The following is a 22,942-nucleotide window of genomic DNA, read 5'->3' on the forward strand; positions in this document are numbered from 1 at the left end:
AGCAAGAAGTGTTTGTGGTTTGTGTGACCCAGTCTGTGGCATGTTGTTATAACAGATCGAGCAGACTAATATGTAAGGTTTGGTGTGTACATACCTCATGCAGGTGTAAATCCACATCAGCCCAGCTTGCATGTACCTGCGTGCCCACACTTTCTTGTACGTCAAGTACAGATAATGGATGCACAGCTCACATGTCCATGCAGTGGCCAGCCCACCTCCTTCCCCCTTCCTGAGCAGCATGAATTTTCCATTGGTGTTTATTGAAACCTCCTATTAAAGGAAGGGGTGGAGGGCAAAACAGGGAGGGAGGCTGTCTTCGTTAGGATTGAGCCGAGGGTCCAGGACTTCAGGGGAAGGGAGCTGGAACAACAGGGACAGTACTGTGGGGAAGGCTGGACCGAAGACTGGCAGGGCCTGGGTTGCAGAGAGAACGAGGCAAGGGGTATGGGAAGGCTGGTGGTGGAATCTTTGAACTGGTCAGGGCTGGGCTGGGAGATGTGATGGTGGTGGAGATACTTTCACCGAGATCTCAGAAGACTTGTTCTAAGAGCATGGACTTGCCCTGGCTCCCCCAAGATGCCCGTGGAGCCCAGAGGCAGGCAGAGACCTGGCTGGGATTCGTCTCTGGAGGCAGGGAAAGGGAGGTCTGCTGCCTTCAGCTGGGGCCGGGGTCTGGTCCACAAGTCTGCAGAGGGATCCTCTGGGAGTCTTTTTCTGCTTCTGGCTCCTGCTTCGGCTCCTTTGCCCTTGGAGACCTAGGGGAAGAAAGCTCAGAAAGAGCCCGGGGCCGAGACCTGCTTCCCCAAGGAGGAAAAGCGATGAGGCCAGAGGCAGAGGACTGACCATTTTTCCAAGTCTTCGATAGTCTCTGGCAACGGTTGATTGAGGGTCTCAGGCAGGAAGAAGGAAGCACTGCTTCCCAGGAGGGCGATGGTTCCGAAAATGAGATTGGGGATGAAGGGACGCACGTCCCCCGTGATCTTCACCAGTGGGGCCATCATGCTTCCCGCTCGAGTCAACACGTTAGCCATGCCCATGCCTGTTTGCCTGGGAGAGTTCAGAGCAGGGATTGGCAACCTGTGTGCGGGGTTCTTAAAGGACAGCTCAGGGACCCCTGTGCATGGGGCAGGAGGATGCACAATCCCACCTGACCCAGGCCCAGCACCTACCGGATGACTGTGGGGTATAGCTCACTCGTGTAGAGGTAGAGGCAGCTGAAGGAGCCGGACAGGCATCCCTTCCCAAACACAGCCAGTACTATCCTCAGGGTCTGCGAGTCTGCAGAGGGAAGAACACACGGTGAGCTTAGGAGGACCTGAGTGTTCTACCTCCTCAGCAGAACTTGTCTGTCTTTTCACTTTGGCTGCCAGGAAGCTCAGATCCAAACTTAAAACCAAGGCCGGCTGGTGTGGCTCAGTGGTTGAGCATCGACCCATGCACCAAGAGGTCTCCGGTTTGATTCCCAGTCAGGGCACATGTCCAGGTTGTGGGCCAAATCCCCAGTTGGGGGGATGCAGGAGGTGGCCAATTGATGTTCTCTCTCTCTCTCCCTCCGCCTTCTTCTCTCTCTAAAATCAATAAAGAAATTAAAAACCAAACCAAACCAAGCAATAGTTACTCTGCTATTCCTAGGGCTTTGCAGGTTTGGGTCCTGCTGTATGTGTGTTGTTCCCTGCCTCTGACTCCCTGTTCTCATTTATATTTTGTTGTATATGTTCTTGTCCTAAAATATCTCCAGTTCCTTTGGAAGAATCTAGGTGCATCCACACAGAAACATCCATACACAATGAAAGTGGCTTTTCCAAGGTCACGGTGGAGTAGGTGGCGGGTCTCCCATGAGCCCTGGGCTCCAGTGTGCCTCCCTCCCTGCTTGTTTTCTCCAGCAATGCCACCCAGGCCATGCCCAACCCTTGAGAAATTCGGCACTGTCCAGACAGCCACACTTTCCAGAGTCAAATCTAGACAGGACCTTTGATGTTATCTAGTCCAATTGGGTTATTTTCTGCATGAGAGATGTGAGCCCCCGAGAGCACAGAGACCTACTCAAGGTAACAGTGAATTCGAGACAGTCAGCAGAACCGGAGTCCCCGGCGCGGCGCTCCCCAGCCCGTGGCCACCTGTGAAGTCCAGACACACCGGCCTGCACGGCTCAGCCCGCTGCAGAGTGCTCTGGGGCAGTTCCGGCTTCTCACCTGAGGGCACTAAGATGAGAGCCAGGATGGACCCCCCTGCCAGGAGTAGGATGGTGACCTCGGTCGTGTGCCGGCCCAGATAGCTCATGGAGAGGAAGGTGATGAACTTGGCTGGGATGTCAATCCCGCCAAAGATGATCTGGAGGAGGTAGAGGTTGACTCCAAACTCTTCCACACCCATAGCCAAACTGTAGTAGGAGAAACCGGTGGCAAACCTGAAGGGCAGGGAGGGATCGATGAGCACCTGCTGCAGGCTGGGGCCGTTCCCCACACGGGCCATCGGGTCACCAGGATGACGAATAGTTTCATTTTTGTCCCAACTGCAACGGATTGGTAGGGGCTGCTTGAATGCCATTTTGAGGTCTCTGCAACCGTGCGTGAGCTCAGTGAGAAAGTGCCTGGATCGATTGCTTATGTCTAACACGGGCACGGTCCAGGATGTGGTGGCAAAGATGCCGCAGAATTGACTCCAGAGAATTATCAGGGCTGGAGGACTTTCGGAGACCGAGGGAGGCACTACGTGGTCTCTCTTGGTTGGGACATAGTTTACCATCCAGAGTGGGGGAGGCGCCCCCTCCCTTCCAGAAGTGTGGGGTCGCCTTTGAAGAGCTCCTGGACAAATTGAGTCTTGTTTAGGGGTGGCCAGGATGAGAAGACCTCGGAGCCAGGTCGCAGGGAGGGCTCTGAAGGAGCCGTGGGGTGTCAGACGAAAGAGAAGACTCGGGAAACAGTTCTGTCCTCAAGCCTGCAGCCCTGAGGCTGGCCTCACTGGTGGGTGTCCGAGGGCAGGGGCAGACAGGGGGCAGGGAGGTACAGCATGGGCTGGCGAAGGGGTTTGGAGCATTTGCCCTGTGGGTGGAGGCTGTGACCCCCGAGGAAAGCAGAGGCTGATGCCCGGACCTGGCTGGGGCTGGGCTGGGCTGGGCAGCCCAGGGGAGGGGTCTCCTGACCTAGGAGCCCTAGGCTTTGCTCACCTGAAAGGTGAACCTGCTGGAGGCCTTGCTCGGCACCCTGCCTGGCAGGGGTCTAGGGCATGGGCAGGGAAGGGTGGTGGGTTACCAGGCCAGGGAAACGCAGAAGGTCACACGGCGCAGGAAGGGGGTCCGGAACAGGTCGGCTGCGCTGTACTTGGCCTTGGCCAAGGAGGTCTCCTTCTGCAGGTTGAGTTGAAGCTCCTTGGGGCAGAAGGAGGGGAGGGGTGCCATTAGCGAGCAGCTGGCAGGCAGCAGGGGAGGAGGAACAGTGCAGGCCTGGGGTCTCGACAGGAGCTTGCTTGGAGCGTCAGACGGGAGGTGGGCTTGCGAGCAGGGGAAGAGAGGCAAGAGCAGGGCCCCGTGTGCTGCCCCAGACTACAGTCCTCCTCGGCCCCTACCTCCAGGCTGAGTTTTTCTCCCTCCTCCTTCTTGCCGTTGAAGGCAGCCACCCACTGGAGGATCTTCAGGGCTTTCAGAGACTTTCCAGACAGGGCCATCCAGCGTATGGACTCTGGTATCCACCTGTGGGCTAGGATCAAATCACAGGGGCTCCCCCATGCCAGAGCCCCCCAAGAGGCTGGAGGACGATGCAGAGCAAGGGTCAAGGGGTAGGAGGAGGCCGTACTGCAGATTTCATGGAATTTAAACTTGGTCAAGCTTTGCCCCTGGGCTGCCTGCAGCCAGCAAATCCCAGCGTTCCCTTCTTCCCCTTCCAGAAGAGCTTTCCTCTGCCCCTACGCGAGCTGCTTGTTGTCGTTGGGTGTGTTCCTCAGCTAGGAGCCTCGGGCCCCAGGCCAGGCCAGCTGGAAGGTTCTGGTGTCCACCTCCCCAGCTTTCCCTGGGCTGCATTCCAGGTCCTGGGTGAAGGGGCAGCTTGGAAAGGCGGCTAAGCTTAGGGCTGTGGTCTCGGAAGTGGGTTTGAGGACCCTTAGATTCTCCCTGCAAAGACCAGCTCTGCTGGGGGGAGTGTGAGTGTAGGGGGTGCAAGGACAGCATGGGGTCTTGGGATGAGCAAGTGGGCAGTCAGCCCCACCCTCCCGCCCTCTGGGCTGTACTTTTGGGGTTGGTTCCCCCTGAGCAGTCCCTGAGGGCCACTAGGCATGGGGAGAGAGGAATGATGTTTGGGAAAGTCTGATCTGAGTTGAAATCCACTCCAGCTGCAGCCCCCTAAGGCGCCCAGGACCTGTCTCCAGCAAGGCCCTTGGGGGCGTGGACACTCGTCACCTGGCCTCAGACCCCTGGGCTCTGCTGATAGTGGTGGCTTCCAGGCCCGTTGCTACCCCTCTCCTGGCCTGAGAGTTTTCTCAGCCCGCTCTCCAGGAACCTCAGTGACTTCCTCCCAGTCACCGCAGCCCGGGGCTGAACTCCACCCTCCTCTCCCGGAGAATAATGCCAACCACAGCTCCCAAGGAGTGAGCCTTCCTGTGGCCAGGCACGTGTGGCTCTGGGTGAGGCTTAGCTCACGTCACACAGCAAAGGGGGCCCGGCTCTCGACTGTACCCTGTTGATCCCGCCATTGTTTCAACTCTTTGCTCATCCTCTGCTTCCGTTCCAGGCTGTGGACATTTCCTGGCTCCGCCCTGCACCCTGACAACCTCCCTCACCCCAAGACTGCCCATCCACCCCCTCTAGAGGCTTCCATTTCTCATTTCCAAATGGAGGTCCCATCCCCGTTCTGTATCGTTTTGTCACCTTCGGGATGGCTTCACTGCTCCGAGCCTCGGTTTCCTCATCTGTGACCCAGGAACAACCATGCCCCTTCGTGCAGAGGTGCCGTGCGATCGGAGGCCGCGCAGGGCGATGCCCAGAGCAGGCTCTTCACATGCTAAGTGCTCAGCGAAGCGCTGCTCCGAGATGTGTTTCTTTTCCCCAGTTCGTTTATTATTTCCTGTTCATCGGCTCCAACTGCCTTCTGGAGACTTGTTTCCCGTGTTCAATGTGTCCCCAGATTTGACTTGTTAAGAATGAGCCCTTGACCTGTTTGGGGTCCCTGACCCGGGCGCCTCGTTCTCCCAGGTTCTCGGGCTCTGAGCTTTCCTCTCCGTCCCACCTCAGCCCCAGAGGTCCCCAAGCTCTGTGGGTTTCTCCTTCAAAATCCCTCTCAGACTTGTCCCCTGGATCCATCTACCTACACAGTTGTCTCCCCCTGTCTCTTGCCCTTGCTCCTCGAGCCTGGGTTTCTGTGTTGTTACTTCCCAGACGGAAGCTTGGCCGGGCCCCTCGGCACCATGGACGCTTTCAGAGGCCGGTCTCTGGTGCTCCCCGTGGGGCTGAGGCCTCCTGGCTTTCTGTGTCCTCCACGACCTGGCCCCGTCCTGTCCTTCTCAACTCACCCCTTCTGCTGCAGGTAGAGACACCTGCTCCCTCCTGCACCGCGCCTCAGTGCAGGTAACTCCTCTTCCCTGGAGCACCCTTCCTCACTGGGACAGGGAAGGCCTGGGACAGAGGTGGCCAGCCTGACAGGCATGGGCTTCCCCTGTTTGGCCCTGGTGGGCCTACAGAGGGGCGTGAGGGGAGAGGGCTACATACCAGGACAACAGGAAGAAGGCGAAGAAGGGAACAGACACGGTAAACTGTAGCCAGCGCCACTGGGGGATGGCGTAGGCCAGACCGGTCAGAATGAACTGGCCAAAGGTGTAGAAGTAGCCGATCCAGATCGTCATGATGGCCCGCAGCCGGGTGGACACCCACTCGACAACTGCAGGAGGAGCCCAAGGACGAGATTAGAGTCTTTCTGGGCCCTGGGCACCTCCCTGTGAAGGGGCACCAGCTCCTGTCCCCCACTGGCTACTTGATCTGACTCTGATCCTAAGAGTTCATTGACCCCATTTTACAGATGCTGTGACTGAGGTTCGAGAAGGTAGGACTCAGACGGACTCCCAAGCCCATGCTCTTGACTGCCTCTCCAGTGGTAAGTGACTGCCCTTGTTTTGCCTCAATTTCCTCATCTGTATAATGGGAATAATAGCATCACCTACTTCTGTGGGTGGACTGAATGAGGTCAGGTGCCTGGCAGAGTGTCAGGGTAAATGCTCAGTATTGACAGCTGCTGCTATTATACGTGTTGTCATGTTCAGAGGGGGCTTCTGAGGGCCTTGGAGGGGCAGCACCTGGCTTTACCGAGCCAGGCCCAGGCCCCCTTCTCTCCGCTCAGGCCGAGGCTCCCCTGCCCCCTTCCCCTGCGGCTCACTCAGGATCATGGTGCTCAGGGTAACACCTGCCAAGCTGATGCCACACAGGAAGCGCGAGACCATGTAGACGGGTAACGTGGGGCTGAAGGCCGCGCCAGAGCCGCTGGCCGCCAGCAGCAGGTAGCTGCAGGACAGGATGGGCTTTCGGCCAAACCTGCAGCTCAAAGGAGAGGAGGGGCCGGGTTAGCCACTGCGAGCCAGCTGAGGGGAGTGACTGAGCAGGCCTGGAGCAAAGGGTTGCACCTCCTGCGTCCCAGAGTGCTGGGCGGGCACGTAACTTCCTCCCCAGACAGAGCCCTGCTTGTAATTGCTTTTATAAAAACAAGTTTGCAGTGAGAGGTGTTAGTTAATGAGTGATCTTCTCCACCTCCAGCTTTGCTGCCTGAGCAGGGGTCAAAGAGTCAACCCATCTCGAAGCAGTCCACCTACCCCACCCTGACTGCCACGCAGCCTCTGCGTGATGTCCTCAAACCTGGCAGCTTCCCCACTGGGTCTGGGGAGGCTGGAAGACTCAAGTCACAAGGACTTTGGGTCCAAGAGAAGGCTGTGGCCCAGAGAAGGATTGGGACTTGCCCAAGGCTGCACAGCAAGGACCACCCCTCCTACCTCCCCCTGCTCTTTGCCTCTTTGGGGGTTCATGGATGGAGCGGAGAGGCAGAGTCATTGTCATGGGTTGTGCCCCCGCTGAGGAGGCCCCAGTGTCTCACCTGTCAGACAGGCTTCCCAGGACGATGCCCCCGACCAGTGTGCCCGCCATGAACACAGACTGGGCCATCTCCTTCAGCTTCTTAGAGTCGCACACCATGTCCCACTGTGCAAGAGAAAGGGAGCACAGCGGGGCTCAGTGCAGCCCCAGCCATGCTCAGCCTGCACCCCCAACTGCGCGTTCACTCTCCAGCGCCCCCACCTGACTGCTCTGAGCCTGGCCCCCCGCCTCTCAGCATTTTCCCTTTCAGCCTGGACCCCGGCTCCTTAGGTTCGCCTGTGGCTCTTTGGGTCCCTGACCTATTGTAATGACAACATCCCTCCAGCATGTGTGGCCTGTCATAGGACTTACAAAGTCTGCTCAGCTGTCACACCCAGGTGTGCCCTCAGCCCCTCCGAGCCTGCCTGCGTCCCTGTGGCTCCCCGCTTGTCACCTCATAGGTCCAAGGTCAGTTCCTTGGTTGTACCCTCGAACTCACACCCTCTTTCAATACTGAGCACATGGGGACCTTCCTCCATTGATGCCACCTCGTTCCATCCCACATCCTCACTCTCTCACTGGCTCCTGACCCCTCCTCACCAGCCTGTGCTCGAACCTCTCTGTCTTAAACCTCTCTTCCCTCCACGTTCGCTCCATTCCTCCCTCCCCTTTAAGGCCAAAGCTCGTGCATGGGGCGCTACCCTGCCAGCACCCCATCCTCACCTCCCGCTTCTTCCTCAGTTCTGCCTCTGCCGCTCCCCCGGAACTGTGTGGCCCAAAGCCACCGACGGTGTCTTTCCCACCAAATCAGGGGGACCATCTGTGTCCTGACCTGACATGGCCTCTGCCGACCTCTCCCTCCACGGCTTCCTTTGTTTCTACCCCGTAAGTTTCCCCAGGCCCCTCTCGCATCTTCCTCTCTTGTTATCCACTTCCCCCGGGAAATGCCATCGGCTCCTGTGGTTTCAATGACTACTTCCTCTGGTCCGCAGGCCGAGGCTCCAACCGCTGAGCCAAACCGGCCAGGGCCCAATGACTACTTTCTGATGAAGACTCCAAATCCGTATCTTCAGCCCAAGCTTTCTTCTGGCCTGGAGACCAGGAGATTCGGCTGCCTGCCTGAGATCTCCGCGCGGGTGCTGGGTGCCCGCGGGTGTCTCGCGGTCAGCTCGCCACCCTCCTGCCCGCGGGTGTCGGTCTCAGTGCCTGGTGACCCTCTTTCGGGCCTTCCTCACCCACGTCACTATCACTCAGCCCTCGTTTCTGACGTTTTCATAGTTCTGGAATCTGGATTCTTCCATTTCCACGTCTCCTACCTCAGTGCCGGTCTCCCGATCTCGCACTTGGATGAAGAGCGACAGCTGATACTTATCGGGGGTTCAGGTGCGCCAGGCACCTTGCAGGCCTATGTGCTTTCAATCTGCACCACGGCCTTATGCTGTTGCTCTGTCACCCCCAATCCCCAGACGAGGAAGCAGACCGTCTCCCCACAGGTCTCCCAGCCTTCGAGCTCAGTGTCTCCTGTCCGTCCTTTCCCTGATCATCTCAGGGATGTCCTAAAACACCTCTCAGCTCAGGCTCCTGTCTTGCCTCAAGTGCTCACTGGCTTCCTTCTGGCCCTTTGGGTAAAGAGACAGTGCTATTTACACAGATGTATCAAGGCCTCATGCCCTGGCCCCTGCCCACCTATCTGGTCTAATCTCCTGCTAATCCCCGTCGTGCACCCTTTGTCCATTACGTGTGCAATGAAGTGGAGAGTCTGTTTCACTAGAAATGCCTCACAAGAATGTTTGGAAGTGAAACAGCGTGGGGGAAGAGCCACACTTTCCTCTGCTGGCAGTAAGGAGAACGGAGACATGTGGATGAGACTCCGGTCCTCCAGCTGTCCCAGAATGGCCCAGCACGGCCAGCGACCCACTGGGCTCTCCTGGCTGGAAAGGGAGCCTACATGCTGTGCACATGGGATGGGGCAGGGAGCAGGGCGAAGGAGGCAGGGAGGGGTGTGTCTGGAGAGACTTCTGGTACTTGGTGGCACGCTGCTGTGTAAGGCATGCTTTGTCCCTTCCTGCTGGTGGAATGGTGACAACGAGAGCAGCTCTGGAAGCTCTGTGTTGAAGATGACAGCTGCCATCACTCGGGGTCCTTGAATGACCTTATGGAGCAGAGTTGCCCATCGGCCTGAATAGCTCACCTTAGAACTACTGCATGAGAAAGAGAAACACTTCTAGTTCCCTTAAGCCACTGAATCATTGCTTTGTCATAGCAGTCTCACCTCTCCTGATACATGCCACGAGATGGAAATTTGCAAATGGGAATTTGATTCCCGTCCCCGCAGCCTCCATGCTATTTAGTGCTTTAGGAAATGAGTCTGTTTGGATGGTGGGAGGGTCAATGTTTGGAGTAGTTTAAGGCGGCTGCCCTGCCCCACTGTCAGAGACTGGATCTGCTGGGCCCTGGTTTCTGTCATGGCGCTGGTGATGAGTGGACTTGAGAGCACCTGTCGCAAGCCAATTTCTTCCACAACATTGGAAAGTCATGGTTGGACGTTGAGTCCCTTTAAAACATGCCACAATCCTTACAAGTCTCTGCAGAGTCTGCTCCCAACTTTATCCTCAATACCTCTGCTCTCACTTCTCCTGTCTCCCCACATATTCCACTCCAGGTACAGCTTGCTCCTTCAGTGCCTTTAAACCTTTGCTCGGACGTTCTCTGTCCAGTGAGAACTTCCTCGACCACCGTATTTAAAATGATAGCCCCCCAGGTATACCTCTCTACCCGACTTTATTTTCTCTCTCGTGCTTACACCATGCATTACATTTTACATAGTTTTCTATTTGTGTGTGTGTCTCTGCCAAGAATGCTATCTCGATGAGGTGAGACTTTCAGTCTGTCTTGTTCACTATGTTACTTCTATTGCCCAGAACCTAGCAGCCCCTCAGTGAATACTTGTGGAATCGAATGAGTGAACATTCCTCAGCAAGAACGGCGGGATGGAGAGCCTTAGAGATGTAGGGGTGTGCTGATGTCTAAATGAGAGGTCATAGGGTGCCCTCCAAGTGTTCTGTGGAGGGCTGTGTCCCTTCACCAGGAAGCGCGTGTCAGGGTGGAGAGGGTCTAGGCTGTGCGTATCAAATCATCCACATGTTAGCAAGAAGAACGAAAACGCTCTCAACCAGACTGAAAAAAATCCTCTGGAAAATTTCTACTGGGAATGGTAAATGGCGTTTTAAAGCTCAGAAAGAGGAGTACTTTGTGGTTAAATATTAAAACAGTCTTGGCCTTAATTGCACGCTGAGTTGCTTTGAGAGATTTCACGGTGAGTGGAACCCATCAGAACTGATGGTAACAACACGGCTACGGCCGCCCTGCAGGTCAACACACGTCCCCGGGGCTCCTGGGATGTGCAGTTGGGTTGGAGTGTGTCTCCCCAAAAGATGGGCTGAAGTCCTAACTCCCAGTACCTCAGAATGTGACCTTATTTGAAAATAGGGCTGTTGCAGATGAAATTAGTTAAGACGAGGTCATACTGGGGTCAGTACGGACCCTTCGTCTAATCTGACTGGTGTTCTTGTAAGAAGAGAAGAGGTAGACGCAGGGATAACACCACATGACAATGGAGGCAGAGGCCGGAGTGATGTAGCTGTAAGCCAAGGATGCCAAGGACCACAACAACTGCCAGAGATGGGAGAGGGAAGAAAGGATTCTTCCCAGAGCCTTGTGAGAGCGCGTGCCTACACCTTGGGTTTGGACTTCTGGTCCGCAGAACTGTGAGACAAGCTGTTTCTTCTTTGTTATGGGAACCCGAGGAGATGAATATACTGTGTGATTCCTGTCTGTGTGAAGTACCTGCTGGCGTGGTAGGTGGTGATGGGAAGGGATGGAGAACAGAAGCGCATGGCTACAAAGTAACTCGATTCAGAGAGAACTGGAGAGATCTTAAGGGCCTCCTTGAATGTTGGGGGTAGGGAAAGACACTTAGAGAGATTTGGGCCATGCTTTCTGTGTGGTTAGCTGTGCAAAACTCTTAAGAAGGCCCTGGTAACAAAATGTATAGCTGAAGGCTCAATAGTCTTCAAGGGGCTGATGGTGTGATGTATGTTTCCTTCGACTCCATGCGTAGGTGGGGTCACACGGGGTCTGTGGTTTTCATCAGGTTACACTAGTGATTCTAGGAAAGCATCACATGATTATGTGTCTCTCTGCTGTTGCGCTTGTCATCACTTCCTTATTCTAGTAATGTTGCCTAAACTCATGTCAAGACTATCTCTTCTGAGTGCCAGGAATACCTTTTCTGAGTGCCGGGCACAAGCAGCCGGTCAGTAAATGTTTGTGAGATGGATATGTGGCTGGGAAACACGCCCGGGAGCTCGCCGTGGTTCCTCATTCCTCCTTCCATGGTCAGCATCTTCGTCTTACGTCCAAAAGGACACATATTCCTGAGCATTCCAGCTGCTTATTTACTTGTGTCTCCGTCTGGTATTAGGTAACCTCACTGCAGGCAGAGACGGCTCCTTGACTCTCTCACTAAGAGCTAACAGAATAGTTGGTACATGGTCAACGTTAATGTTTGTTCAATGAATAATTAATAGGTAAACAGGGCTGGGGTTACTATTCATATTTTACAAAGGAGGCCCCGAGAGGGAAAAATAACTTGCTGGTTGGAGACAACTTCTGGCATTGCCTGGGCTGACTCCTTCCTCTTCAACTTTTGGCAACTCTGCAAAGAATTCTTGGCCTTCTTTTTTTCTTTTCTGGAGTGTCTACTGAGCCCCTAGGAAGCTGGTTCTGGAAGGGAAGGAGAGGAAGCCCCTGCCATACCTCCGTGAGTGAGCTGCTACGCCAGGAAGGCGGTGGGGGAGAAAGGCTTTACGATGCTCAGGAGCGAGCTTTGCCAATGATGCTGTAATACCTGAATAAAGTAGGTATGATTATTATCTGCATTTTACAGACAAAGAAACTGAGGCTCAGAGAGCAAATGACTTGCCTGAGTGTAGCTCGGTTCATTTCAAGGCAGACTCAAAGTCAGGTCTGCTGGACCCCCAACACATGCTCTGGACCATCGCTTCCCAGTGCCTCCCTTGTGCATAGCTCTGAGCTCCGGGCTGCAGGAGGGAGGGCTCAGGACATGAGAGCTGCCACTCTGAGCCACTGTAAGGCATGTAGCCCAGGAAGGGCCGGAATCGTGGTTGAGGAGGCAGCCAGGTGGGCTGGACTGATACCAGGTCCAGAGGGTGAGGAACAGGCTCAGGAGCTGGAGCAGCAGCAAGATCAGAGGCCAGGAGGCCCTTCAGAGGGAAAGCAGAAGGCAGGCCATCAAAGGCCAGGGTGAGCCACTTGTGATCAAGACCGTGATGAGCGGGACGGGGCCTTGCCGTGCGTGTGTGTGCGTGTGTGTGTGTGTGTGTGTCGGGGGGCTCTGCCAGGGGACTCACATACGGTCATACTGCCCAGGTGAAGGACAAAAGAAACAACCTTCTCTGACCTTTTAGAGCCAGGTCAGACCTTGGGGAATATTGCTGTAGTTCCTGCCGACTCTCAGACCCCTGATGGCGCCTGTGCTGGGGCACAAGGGCCAGAGGGTACGCCTGGTACCTGGGGAGAGTCAAAGGCGTGGATCTCCAGCTATGCCACTTGGGAGCGGTGTGTGCCTGGGCTAGTTACTTAACCTCTCTGTGACTCAGTCTCCTTGTCTGTGCTCTGGGGGCAATACTAGCATTTGCTTCCCAGGATTGTCAGTTACATAAGGAACCCAAAGCACCCGGCACTGAACCGGGCGAACAAGCGGCACCACACAGCAGTGGTTTTGTGATTATTGCCACGTGCCCTGTAAGGCCGGAGCCCTCAGGGACCTGTGATGCGGGAGAAAGGGCATGGCGTCGGGAGTCAGGGTTCCCGTCCCTCCGCCTATGAAAGTTTGACTTCACCATCACAGCTGAGAGATCACCTCCTGGATCTGAGCCTGGCGTGAAGTGGGGACTGTGTTCTCAGAGCCGACTCGGGGCCCAGGAGAGAGGCGCAGAGCAGCGGCCGAGGGCTCTGCACCCAGTAGGTGCTCACTGAGCAAGTGCCTGACCTTGGAGGGCCCAGAGGACAGGCCAGGCGCCTCCTGCCTACATGACTGGGGCTAAGTGACGGCAATGACTGAGGGTCAGGTTGGGCCAGAAACACGGCTGAGGGGGGCTCCTCCGTCCTTACCTAGGAATCAGGTGGGAGACGACGGTGGGAGGTGATGGGAGGAGGACCCGGGGCAGGGTTGAGGGGAGCAGGAGGGGCGTGCAGCTGGGGCAGAGCTGGACACAAGAGATGGACAGATGGTCTGGGAGTCGGGCAGCCTGGGGATGTAGAGGTGGGATAGAGAGAGGCCAGATACTCAGCAGGGGAGCCTCCCCAGGGTGCAGACCTGCTCCCCGGAGGGTCCACTGGGCAGGCTCTCTGCTTATCCAGCAGCTGACTTGGAGCCTCCAGGGACCTGTGCGGGAGGACAGGATTCCTGTGTCCCGGGAGAGAGGACAGGAAGGCTCCAGGCCCAGAGAGGAATTGCAGGGAATTCAGAGGGATGGGCTGGCTCACACAAGGTCAGACCCAGGCCTCCGAAGGCCACAAGGTTGGGTTTCAGGATGCCCAGACCCGACTGGGTTCAGTAGCTGGGAGCTGTGGGCCATGGCTCCTCTCCAGGGAGTCCAGAGCCCACAGGCAATCCAGCTAAGACTGGGCAGTTGGCTGGCAAAGGCGTAAAGTGACGCATGATAGGGTACAAGACCTGCAGCCTCTGCTCTTGGCCGTGCTCCTGTGCCCGGGAGGGTAAGCTGCTTTGGAACAGTCAGCACTGGTCACATGTCCCCTGCCGGGCTGAGGGGGCATGGCCTTCATTCACAATCCATGTTCCCCACACTCTCCAGACTTAAAAGAAAGTCTTTTGTTTCCTCTTAATGTCTCAGTAAAGCTCTTTCTGAAAAATTCCAACTTCGTCTCTGCTGACCCCAGAGAAAGGAATGCGTGGTCACCTTTGCCAGGAAAGCTCGGGGAACCAGGACCGCCGGGCACTGCTCACTCAAACCACCAGCACAGCCTCACCCCCTCGCCCTCACTGTCCCCTTCGACAGATGCGGGGACTGAGCGGGGAGGGGAGGTGATCACCAGGTGGCCGGCTCTGGGGCTGGAGCAGGGACCTGCGCCCAGGCCTGTGGTTTCCAGGAAAGGGCAGAGGGCCGCAGAGCGAGGCAGAGCCCTGGGGCCTGGGAACAGCTGTGACAGCTCCTAAGTAGGGCCCCCCTCTCTTCTGGTGTGGACTACTGCACCCCCAGTTCTAGGCCACCCCTATAAACAGCAGCAGCAGCAGCAGCAGTGCCCACGCACACCGCTGAATGCCCGGTGTGCCCAGCCCCGCGCCACCGCTGTCCTTGCGTGTTTTCCTTTAACACATGCTGGCTCCCTACTCAATTCAACCAATGAGAACACTGAGACTTCTGGGGCTGTGACACAGTTGTGGCTCACAACTCCACCCTGTCCACTGGAGGACAGCCCTTGTCCCTACTACCGAGGGCGCCAGGACGGAGGGGTTGGCAGACGCCGTCTTCCTCCTTACCGCCTTCCGCACCTGGGCCGGCACATCTGGCCGGGCCCTGCCTCCTCCCTAGAGACCCACCCCCAGGTGAGGCCAGCCACTGCTCGGCCTCTGCCACATTGGGGACCGGAACCCCACACCATCCCAGTCCAGGCAGATGGAGCACGGATTTGCCACAGACTGAGCCACAGACGAAAACATCAGAGGGGTGTGTCCTTGCTGGGCTGGTACCAGCGCCTGGCTGGGTCCTGCCACTGCCACTTCCCTGGCTGGGCAGGGACCCCTCCTATGGGCTTTCCCAGCTGAGAGTCCTCCGGGAGCCAGGCCTGACCCAGACCCAACCTGAGCATGGCACAGGACCCTGAGACCTGGTGAACCCCTGCGTTTCCTGGGATGCAGATTCATGTGGCCCCAGCTGCTGGCATGGATGGGAACTGAACCCTGATCTGCAACCTCTGCTCTTGGCCAGACTCTCTGGAGCCCAAGGTGCATCCTGGAGGGAAGCTGCTTCTCAGCATCTTTCCTGCTGGGCTCTGAGGCGGGTATGGCCTCAGTGTTAAATGAGCACTTACTGTGCACCTAGCCCAGGGATGATAAAGATGGGTGGAGGAGACACTTTCTCTGTCCTGCAGGAGTCCATGCTAGTGGGAGAGGCATATTCAAGAGCAACAACCTCCTTGGGCTAAAGGTGCACAGCCAGTGTCAGGGTGCACAGCCAGTGTCAGGGTGCCAGGCAGTGTCAGGGTGCACAGGCAGTGTCAGGGTACACAGCCAGTGTCAGGGTGCACAGCCAGTGTCAGGGTGCCAGGCAGTGTCAGGGTGCCAGGCAGTGTCAGGGTGCACAGGCAGTGTCAGGGTGCCAGGCTGTGTCAGGGTGCCTAGGCAGTGTCAGGGTGCCAGGCAGTGTCAGGGTGCCTAGGCAGTGTCAGGGTGCCTAGGCTGTGTCAGGGTACATAGGCAGTGTCAGGGTGCACCGGCAGTGTCGGGGTGCACCGGCAGTGTCGGGGTGCCAGGCAGTGTCGGGGTGCACAGGGTTAGGGTTAGGGTGCCAGGCAGTGTCAGGGTGCCAGGCAGTGTCAGGGTGCACGGGCAGTGTCAGGGTGCCAGGCAGTGTCAGGGTGCCTAGGCTGTGTCAGGGTACATAGGCAGTGTCAGGGTGCACCGGCAGTGTCGGGGTGCACCGGCAGTGTCGGGGTGCCAGGCAGTGTTGGGGTGCCAGGCAGTGTCGGGGTGCACAGGGTTAGGGTTAGGGTGCCAGGCAGTGTCAGGGTGCCAGGCAGTGTCAGGGTGCACGGGCAGTGTCAGGGTGCACAGGCAGTCTCAGGTAACACAGCCAGTCTCAGGGTGCACGGGCAGTCTCAGGGTGCACGGGCAGTGTCAGGGTGCCAGGCAGTGTCAGGGTGCCTAGGCTGTGTCAGGGTACATAGGCAGTGTCAGGGTGCACCGGCAGTGTCGGGGTGCACCGGCAGTGTCGGGGTGCCAGGCAGTGTTGGGGTGCCAGGCAGTGTCGGGGTGCACAGGGTTAGGGTTAGGGTGCCAGGCAGTGTCAGGGTGCACGGGCAGTGTCAGGGTGCACAGGCAGTCTCAGGTAACACAGCCAGTCTCAGGGTGCACGGGCAGTCTCAGGGTGCCAGGCAGTGTCAGGGTGCCAGGCAGTGTCAGGGTGCACCGGCAGTGTCGGGGTGCACCGGCAGTGTCGGGGTGCCCCGGCAGTGTCGGGGTGCCAGGCAGTGTCGGGGTGCCAGGCAGTGTCGGGGTGCACAGGGTTAGGGTTAGGGTGCCAGGCAGTGTCAGGGTGCCAGGCAGTGTCAGGGTACACAGCCAGTCTCAGGGTGCCAGGCAGTCTCAGGGTTCCAGGCAGTGTCAGGGTGCCAGGCAGTGTCAGGGTGCACTGGCAGTGTCGGGGTGCCAGGCAGTGTCGGGGTGCACAGGCAGTGTCGGGGTGCCCAGGCAGTGTCAGGGTGCACAAGCAGCGTCAGGGTGCACAGCCTGTCTCAGGGTACACAGGCAGTCTCAGGGTGCCAGGCAGTCTCAGGGTGCACAGGCAGTCTCAGGGTGCCAGGCAGTCTCAGGGTGCACGGGCAGTCTCAGGGTGCCAGCCAGTCTCAGGGTGCCAGCCAGTCTCAGGGTGCACAGGCAGTCTCAGGGTGCACAGGCAGTCTCAGGGTACACAGCCAGTCTCAGGGTGCACAGGCAGTCTCAGGGTGCACAGGCAGTCTCAGGGTACACAGCCAGTCTCAGGGTGCCAGGCAGTGTCAGGGTGCCAGGCAGTGTCAGGGTGCCAGGCAGTGTCGGGGTGCACAGGCAGTCTCAGGGTATACAGGCAGTCTCAGGGTACACAGCCAGTCTCAGGGTGCACGGGCAGTCTCAGGGTACACAGGCAGTCTCAGGGTGCACAGCCAGTCTCAGGGTGCACGGGCAGTCTCAGGGTACACAGCCAGTCTCAGGGTACACAGCCAGTCTCAGGGTGCACAGGCAGTCTCAGGGTGCACAGCCAGTCTCAGGGTGCACGGGCAGTCTCAGGGTACACGGGCAGTCTCAGGGTACACAGCCAGTCTCAGGGTGCACGGGCAGTCTCAGGGTACACAGGCAGTCTCAGGGTACACAGCCAGTCTCAGGGTGCCAGGCAGTCTCAGGGTGCCAGGCAGTGTCAGGGTGCACAGGCAGTGTCAGGGTGCCAGGCAGTGTCAGGGTGCACAGGCAGTCTCAGGGTACACAGGCAGTCTCAGGGTACACAGCCAGTCTCAGGGTGCACGGGCAGTCTCAGGGTACACAGGCAGTCTCAGGGTACACAGCCAGTCTCAGGGTGCCAGGCAGTCTCAGGGTGCCAGGCAGTGTCAGGGTGCACAGGCAGGCTCAGGGTACACAGCCAGTCTCAGGGTGCACAGCCAGTCTCAAGGTGCACAGCCAGTCTCAGGGTGCACGGGCAGTCTCAGGGTGCCAGGCAGTGTCAGGGTGCCAGGCAGTGTCAGGGTGCACGGGCAGTGTCAGGGTGCACGGGCAGTCTCAGGGTGCAGGGGCAATCTCAGGGTGCACAGCCAGTCTCAGGGTGCACAGGCAGTGTCAGGGTGCACAGGCAGTCTCAGGGTGCCAGGCAGTCTCAGGGTGCACAGGCAGTCTCAGGGTGCCAGGCAGTCTCAGGGTGCACAGGCAGTGTCAGGGTGCACAGGCAGTCTCAGGGTGCACAGGCAGTCTCAGGGTGCCAGCCAGTCTCACGATTGAGGGAGGGTCTGGGTTATGCAGGAGGAGGGGTGGGGGTGGGGCACCTCTGGAACCTCACTGCCTGGGTTTCACTCCCATCTCCACAGTGTAGGAAACGTGGTGCCTTGGCCAGTGACCTGTCCCTCAGTTTCCTCATAACGCCAGGGCCACGCAGGCGCCGGCCTTAGAAGTTGCTGTGAGGATTCAATGAATTAATGTGTGCCAAGTTCTTAGGTCAATCAGCCTGGGGCGAGCACAGGGGGGATTGATTGGTGGCAAAGATTATTGTTTGTTGTTTTTTAAGCAATTAAGCAATTGCTTACATTTTTGTTCCTTTAGTTAGGTTCTGTGTTTTTGGGGGACATGGATGGTGGCCTTTATTCCTCTCTGTCTTCCCAGGGACCCAATGTACAACTGATCACCCAAACATTTGGAAACTCATTTAAAGGTAGTGAGGCATCTTTGACTCCTCCCCTGCTCCTCGCCCCCCGAAATCCATTCAGTTCCCAAGTCCCACAGATTCTACCTCCCTAACCTCTCCGGTCCCTATTCCCGCTGCTTTGTCCACCTGTCATCTTTGTCCCGGAGCCCCGTGGCACCCTGCTAATGTCTCCCTGCTGCTGGACTGAAACTCTCCACCCTGAAGTCAGAGAGACCGTCCTTCTGCGGTGATCTGACAGCGCCACTCTCCCGCTTAACACCCTTCAGTGATCCCTGTCACCTTGGGACAGAGGCCACAACTTCCCCTTAGCACATAAGCCAGGCCCTCCCGCTGTCCTCTCCAGCCCCCTGTCCAGAGGCCTCCGTACCCCACCGCAGCTCCGCCAGCCTCCCTCGGCCTCTTGCAGTCCTGCCTCTGTGGCCATGCACTGGGCTCCACACCCATTGCCTCCTTTGCCGCCTCCGCCTGCGGCCCCCCCAGCCCCCCCCAGCGCAGGTGGTGCTGACCCTCCGCCTGCGGCCCCCCCCCAGCGCAGGTGGTGCTGACCCTCCGCCTGCGGGCCCCCCCCCCCCCCAGCGCAGGTGGTGCTGACGCCAGTAGGCCCTCCTGGTCCCCCTCCAGGTTTCCAAGATGCCCCTCCTCTGGGCTGCAGAGCACTTCGAGTTTATAAAGCTCATATCCATTCACTCCACAAATATTAACTTCTGAGGGCTTTGCTGCGGGGGATACAGCAAAGCAACGGAGAGTCCCTGCCCCAGGAAGCCTGCCTGTCCTGCTCTACTGGCGGGATGCTGGAGGGCGGGCCTGCCTCCGGTGGAGGTGAGCTCCTGGGTTCTCTGACTCCGCCTTCAGCACCACGCACGGAGCCCTCAGTAAACGTGTGTTGGATACCGGGTGCCTTTCAGGCACTATCTTGGTGCTGGGAAGCACCAGTGCAGACGACAGGGAGGAAATACAATCTGGGGGAAGTGAGAGTGAGTGGATTTATGGTTAGGGGCACAGGCCAGCTGGTGTGACCTTGCACAGCTCCTTACCCTCTCTGTGCTTCAGCTTCCCCATCTGAAAAATGGGCTGATGATACTAAGTACCTCACAGTGCTGTCAGGAAGGCTGAAGTGTTACTATTTGTCCAACACTTAGAACAATGCCTGAGTGCTTTTAAAAAAAATTCTTACCCGAGGATATTTTTCCATTTATCTTCGGATAGAGTGGAGGGAGAGAGAAAGAGAAACATGGATGTGAGAGAGACATATCGATTGGTTGCCTCCTGCACGACCCCAACCAGGGCTGGGGATGAACCGCAACTGAGGTATGTGCCCTTGACCAGAATCAAACCCGAGACTCTTTGGTTGGCAGGTCGACGCTCTAACTACTGAGCCAAACTGGTCAGGGCAGTAAGTGCTTTACATATTAATATTCATTAAACAAATGAAAAGCAATGATAGACTCTGAGCCCAGGGAATCCTGGATTCAGATCCTGCCTCTGCCAGGTCCTAACCATGTGTAATCCTGGGAAAGTCGTGGAACCAGACTGAGCCTGAGTTTCCTTGTTTGTGAGCTGGAGATACTAATAATACTTCTTTTGCTGAGATGCCATCTTCTGAGATTCTAGGAGCCCACACACATAACATGCCCAGCACAGGACTGGCACTGGGTAAAGACTTTGAAACACAGCTCTTCAAATGAAGCAAACGCAAGATCCTGCCCTTGAGGAATTCATGGTCCCCTAGGGAGATCGAAAACATCCACCTGTGTTCACTGCTCAGGTGCTGCCTCCTCCAGGAAGTCGCCTAGCATGCCATGGCTCCTCCCTCTTTGAACTGCCAGAGACACTTGTGCCCTGTGCCTCTAGCAGGCTTTAATTTAAATTCCAACTCCTGAAACCGACTGACTGTGTGGCATTGGACCGTCCCTTCCCTTCTCTGAGTCTTAGTTTTTTTGATCTGTGAGAGGAGATAAATCACCTTCAGTAGAATATCACCGTGGGAATCAAATTGAGAGACCATGTCTGCAAAGCCCCAAAATGTGCCTGACAGTTTGTAGACCCTCCCTAAATGCCAACCCCCGGCCAGTTCACTGAGCCTGATCCCACTCCCCAGAGGGCTGGCGAAGGGTCAGTGACGAACGAAGGCAGGGATGAGTCCGGGTGAAGCCAGGAGTGCCTGCTCAGACACTCCTGGGTCTGCTCAGACATGTGTTCGCCCTTTACTCTGTCCACTCCCTCCTCCGCTCACCTCCCACTTTGGGGTCGTTGCACAAACAAGACCGAAGTTCCCTTCTTTCCCTCCCTCCTCCTTTCAGGGCTGCTCCTCCTGCCCCCACACCGGCCCAGGGGTGGACCAGAGTCTGAGGCTACCGCCCAAGGACATTTCTTCGTGGGGTACTTTCAGAAGTCGGCGTGACCCCCACTGGGCTGTGGATCCCGTGGGAGCAAGGACCGCGCAGTTTTGCGGCCCCAGGGCTTAGCCCTGTGCCTGTCATAGAACCACAGATCGGGCTGCTTGCTGGAGAATGCTTGCACTCGGAGTCGGGGAAACCGAGCCCCTTGGTTGGTATGCATCCACACCAGCCCCTTCCTGTCTGCCGCCCAGCTCCTGTCCCCTGTCCCCGTGCCCTCTCCCCAGGGCCCGCTCCCCTGTCCCTGAGCACTGCAGGGTGAGGCCTGCTCTAAGTGGCGGCAGAGGGGCATACCTCAGTCACAATGGAGTCGCTGGTGCTGATGTAGACCCAGCCATCCAGGCATGGCTCGGTGGCCCCCCGGGTGGCGTTGGGCAGGCTGGTGTTGGGTGGATGTACAAAACGCAGGCACGTCTCAGGCTTCCCATTGGAGCCGGTGGGGAGCATCCAGGGCCCTGCGGAGGCGTTGGGGGGTGGGCGGCAGTGGTGGGCGGGGGTGGCGGCTGTGAAGATCTGCAGCAGGTTGTGGCTGGCCATGCTGAGGATCGGGAGGCCTAGCAGGACCACGATGAGCCACTGGAAGGGGCCCTTGCTGTTCACGCTGTCCACGAGCTTGGAGAAGGTCATGGCGCCGAGCAAGGAAAGCCAGAGCTGCGGGCAAGGCACCAGGCAGGGAGAGGGGTGTGTGTGAGGTGTGGGCACGTGGACGGGTGTGGGAGTGCAAGTGGGAGGGCGTGCCCAGAAGGGCGTGAGTGCAGGTGTGTGCCTGGATGTGACAGTGGGAAGGACGGGCCCTCAGCTCTGTGTATCCACAGACTCACGAGTGGCTGCATGAGGATGTGCCCAGTTGCATGTAGAGACGTGGAGTCACAGGTGTGTGTCCACAGGGGGTCTACAGGGATGTGTATATTTAGGCTGGAGCTTCAGGGTACAGCTGTGTGAGCTTGGGCGTGTGGTTGTGTGTGTACGTGTGTGGATTTGGGGGTGCGGCTGTGTGTGTGCTCAGCCAGGCCAGTCACATGTGCTGTATGCATGGGGAGTGCAGGTCACACAGCTGGGACCAGAGGGTGGGTGGGGGTGGGTTAGGTCCCTGGTTGCTCCCAGCAGACATACAGGGTTACCTTAGCTTGCCTATTGGGAGAGGCCTCCCCAAGCCCAGAGCCTCCTAGCTGTTGGCTGTCCCCTGGGGTTAGCTCACTGTACTGAGGTAGCAGAAAGGGCCCAGGCAGGTCCCAGAGGACAGGCGCAGTGAGGAAGCAGGGCCTAGCCTTGGGAGTTTCCCAGGGATTCCTGGGGGCCAGGCCTGGAGGCCTCTGTCCCTCCTCACCTGGTGGCTGGGCCTGGCTCCCTCCGGTGGGCTGGTGGTCAGAGTGGCTGGAGCCCTTGCTCTGTCCTAGGGTCCAGCGGCTGTTCGAGTTGGACGGCTCAGCTCCAATAGCTGAGCTGGAGCCTGCCCCAGGGGGCTTATATAAGGCATAAGCTGTTTCCTGAGCTAATGTTTGACTTTCTTTTGAGGATTAAGGCCCCCAGTGGGGAGAGTCATGGACCTGTCAAGCCTCGCTTTCCTCAAACGGCTGCCTCAGCAAAGGCTGGGCTGAGGTGTGGATGGGCCTCGCTGGGATGCTGGCTGCTCCCTGGTCCAGGTGGGCTCACCTAGGAAGGGGGAGCCTGGGAGGGGGACTGACTAGGTCCTGTGGGCAGGGCCCAGCGTCATCTCTGAGCTGATGTTCTAAGGACTCAGAGCTGAGCCCTGGCCGGTTTGGCTCAGTGGTTACAGCGTCGGCCTGCAGACCAAAGAGTTGTGGGTTCAATTCCAGTCAAGGGCACGCACCTCGGTTGAGGTTTGGTCCTCAGCCCTGGTCAGGGTCGTGAGGGAGGCGCCAACTGATGTGTCTCTCTGACACATTGATGTTTTTTCTCTCTCTGTGTCCCTCACACTATCTGAAAATGAATGGAAAAATATCCTCGGGTGAGGATTTAAAAAAAATATATATATGTAAGAACTTAGAGCTGAGACTAGCCAGAGAAAGGTGCTGCTGCCGGTGAGCGGACCACAGTCTCAGGGCACTGACTTCCCCTGCCTGGGGCTCTGGACAAGGTGTCTGGTGACTGGTCGGGCATGTCCAGGAAAGAATTGTCACTTGCACCTGTCCCCAAGGGCTCAGGGCTGTCATCCCCTGGGCCCCTGGGGCAGTCAGGGTTCCCCTGTCTGAGTCTCAGACCCAACAGACTCAGACCAACACCTGCCCTCCGGCCCACTGTCAATGGCCCCTCCTCTGACCGACTGCTTCCCTTTG

General features: G+C 57.6%; 1 protein-coding gene across 1 annotated transcript; it reads right to left on the reverse strand.

Moving 5' to 3' along the window:
* Positions 1-281: 281 nt before the first annotated feature.
* SLC22A8 (solute carrier family 22 member 8) lies at positions 282-21,998 on the reverse strand. The gene is made up of 11 exons (XM_036258576.1): positions 21,973-21,998; positions 20,940-21,296; positions 7,065-7,168; positions 6,357-6,511; positions 5,696-5,864; positions 3,565-3,688; positions 3,252-3,367; positions 2,193-2,407; positions 1,170-1,278; positions 844-1,047; positions 282-755 (listed from the first exon to the last, which is right to left on the reverse strand). Exons 2-11 carry the CDS (start codon positions 21,270-21,272, stop codon positions 656-658), a joined length of 1,629 nt encoding a protein of 542 aa, XP_036114469.1. The 5' UTR covers positions 21,273-21,296; positions 21,973-21,998; the 3' UTR covers positions 282-655.
* Between the last annotated feature and the right edge of the window lie 944 nt (positions 21,999-22,942).

Source organism: Molossus molossus, unplaced genomic scaffold (genome assembly GCF_014108415.1).
Source record: "Molossus molossus isolate mMolMol1 unplaced genomic scaffold, mMolMol1.p scaffold_m16_p_13, whole genome shotgun sequence".
In the NCBI taxonomy this organism is placed as follows: domain Eukaryota; kingdom Metazoa; phylum Chordata; class Mammalia; order Chiroptera; family Molossidae; genus Molossus; species Molossus molossus.

Excerpts from the sequence above, each read along its gene's own strand:
- SLC22A8 (XM_036258576.1), bottom strand. The coding sequence starts at position 21,272 with ATGACCTTCTCCAAGCTCGTGGACAGCGTGAACAGCAAGGGCCCCTTC. Across the intron at positions 3,368-3,564 it reads GAGAAAAACTCAGCCTGGAG|GAGCTTCAACTCAACCTGCA; the intron begins GTAGGGGCCGAG and ends TTCTGCCCCAAG. Across the intron at positions 756-843 it reads ATCGAAGACTTGGAAAAATG|GTCTCCAAGGGCAAAGGAGC; the intron begins GTCAGTCCTCTG and ends TTCTTCCCCTAG.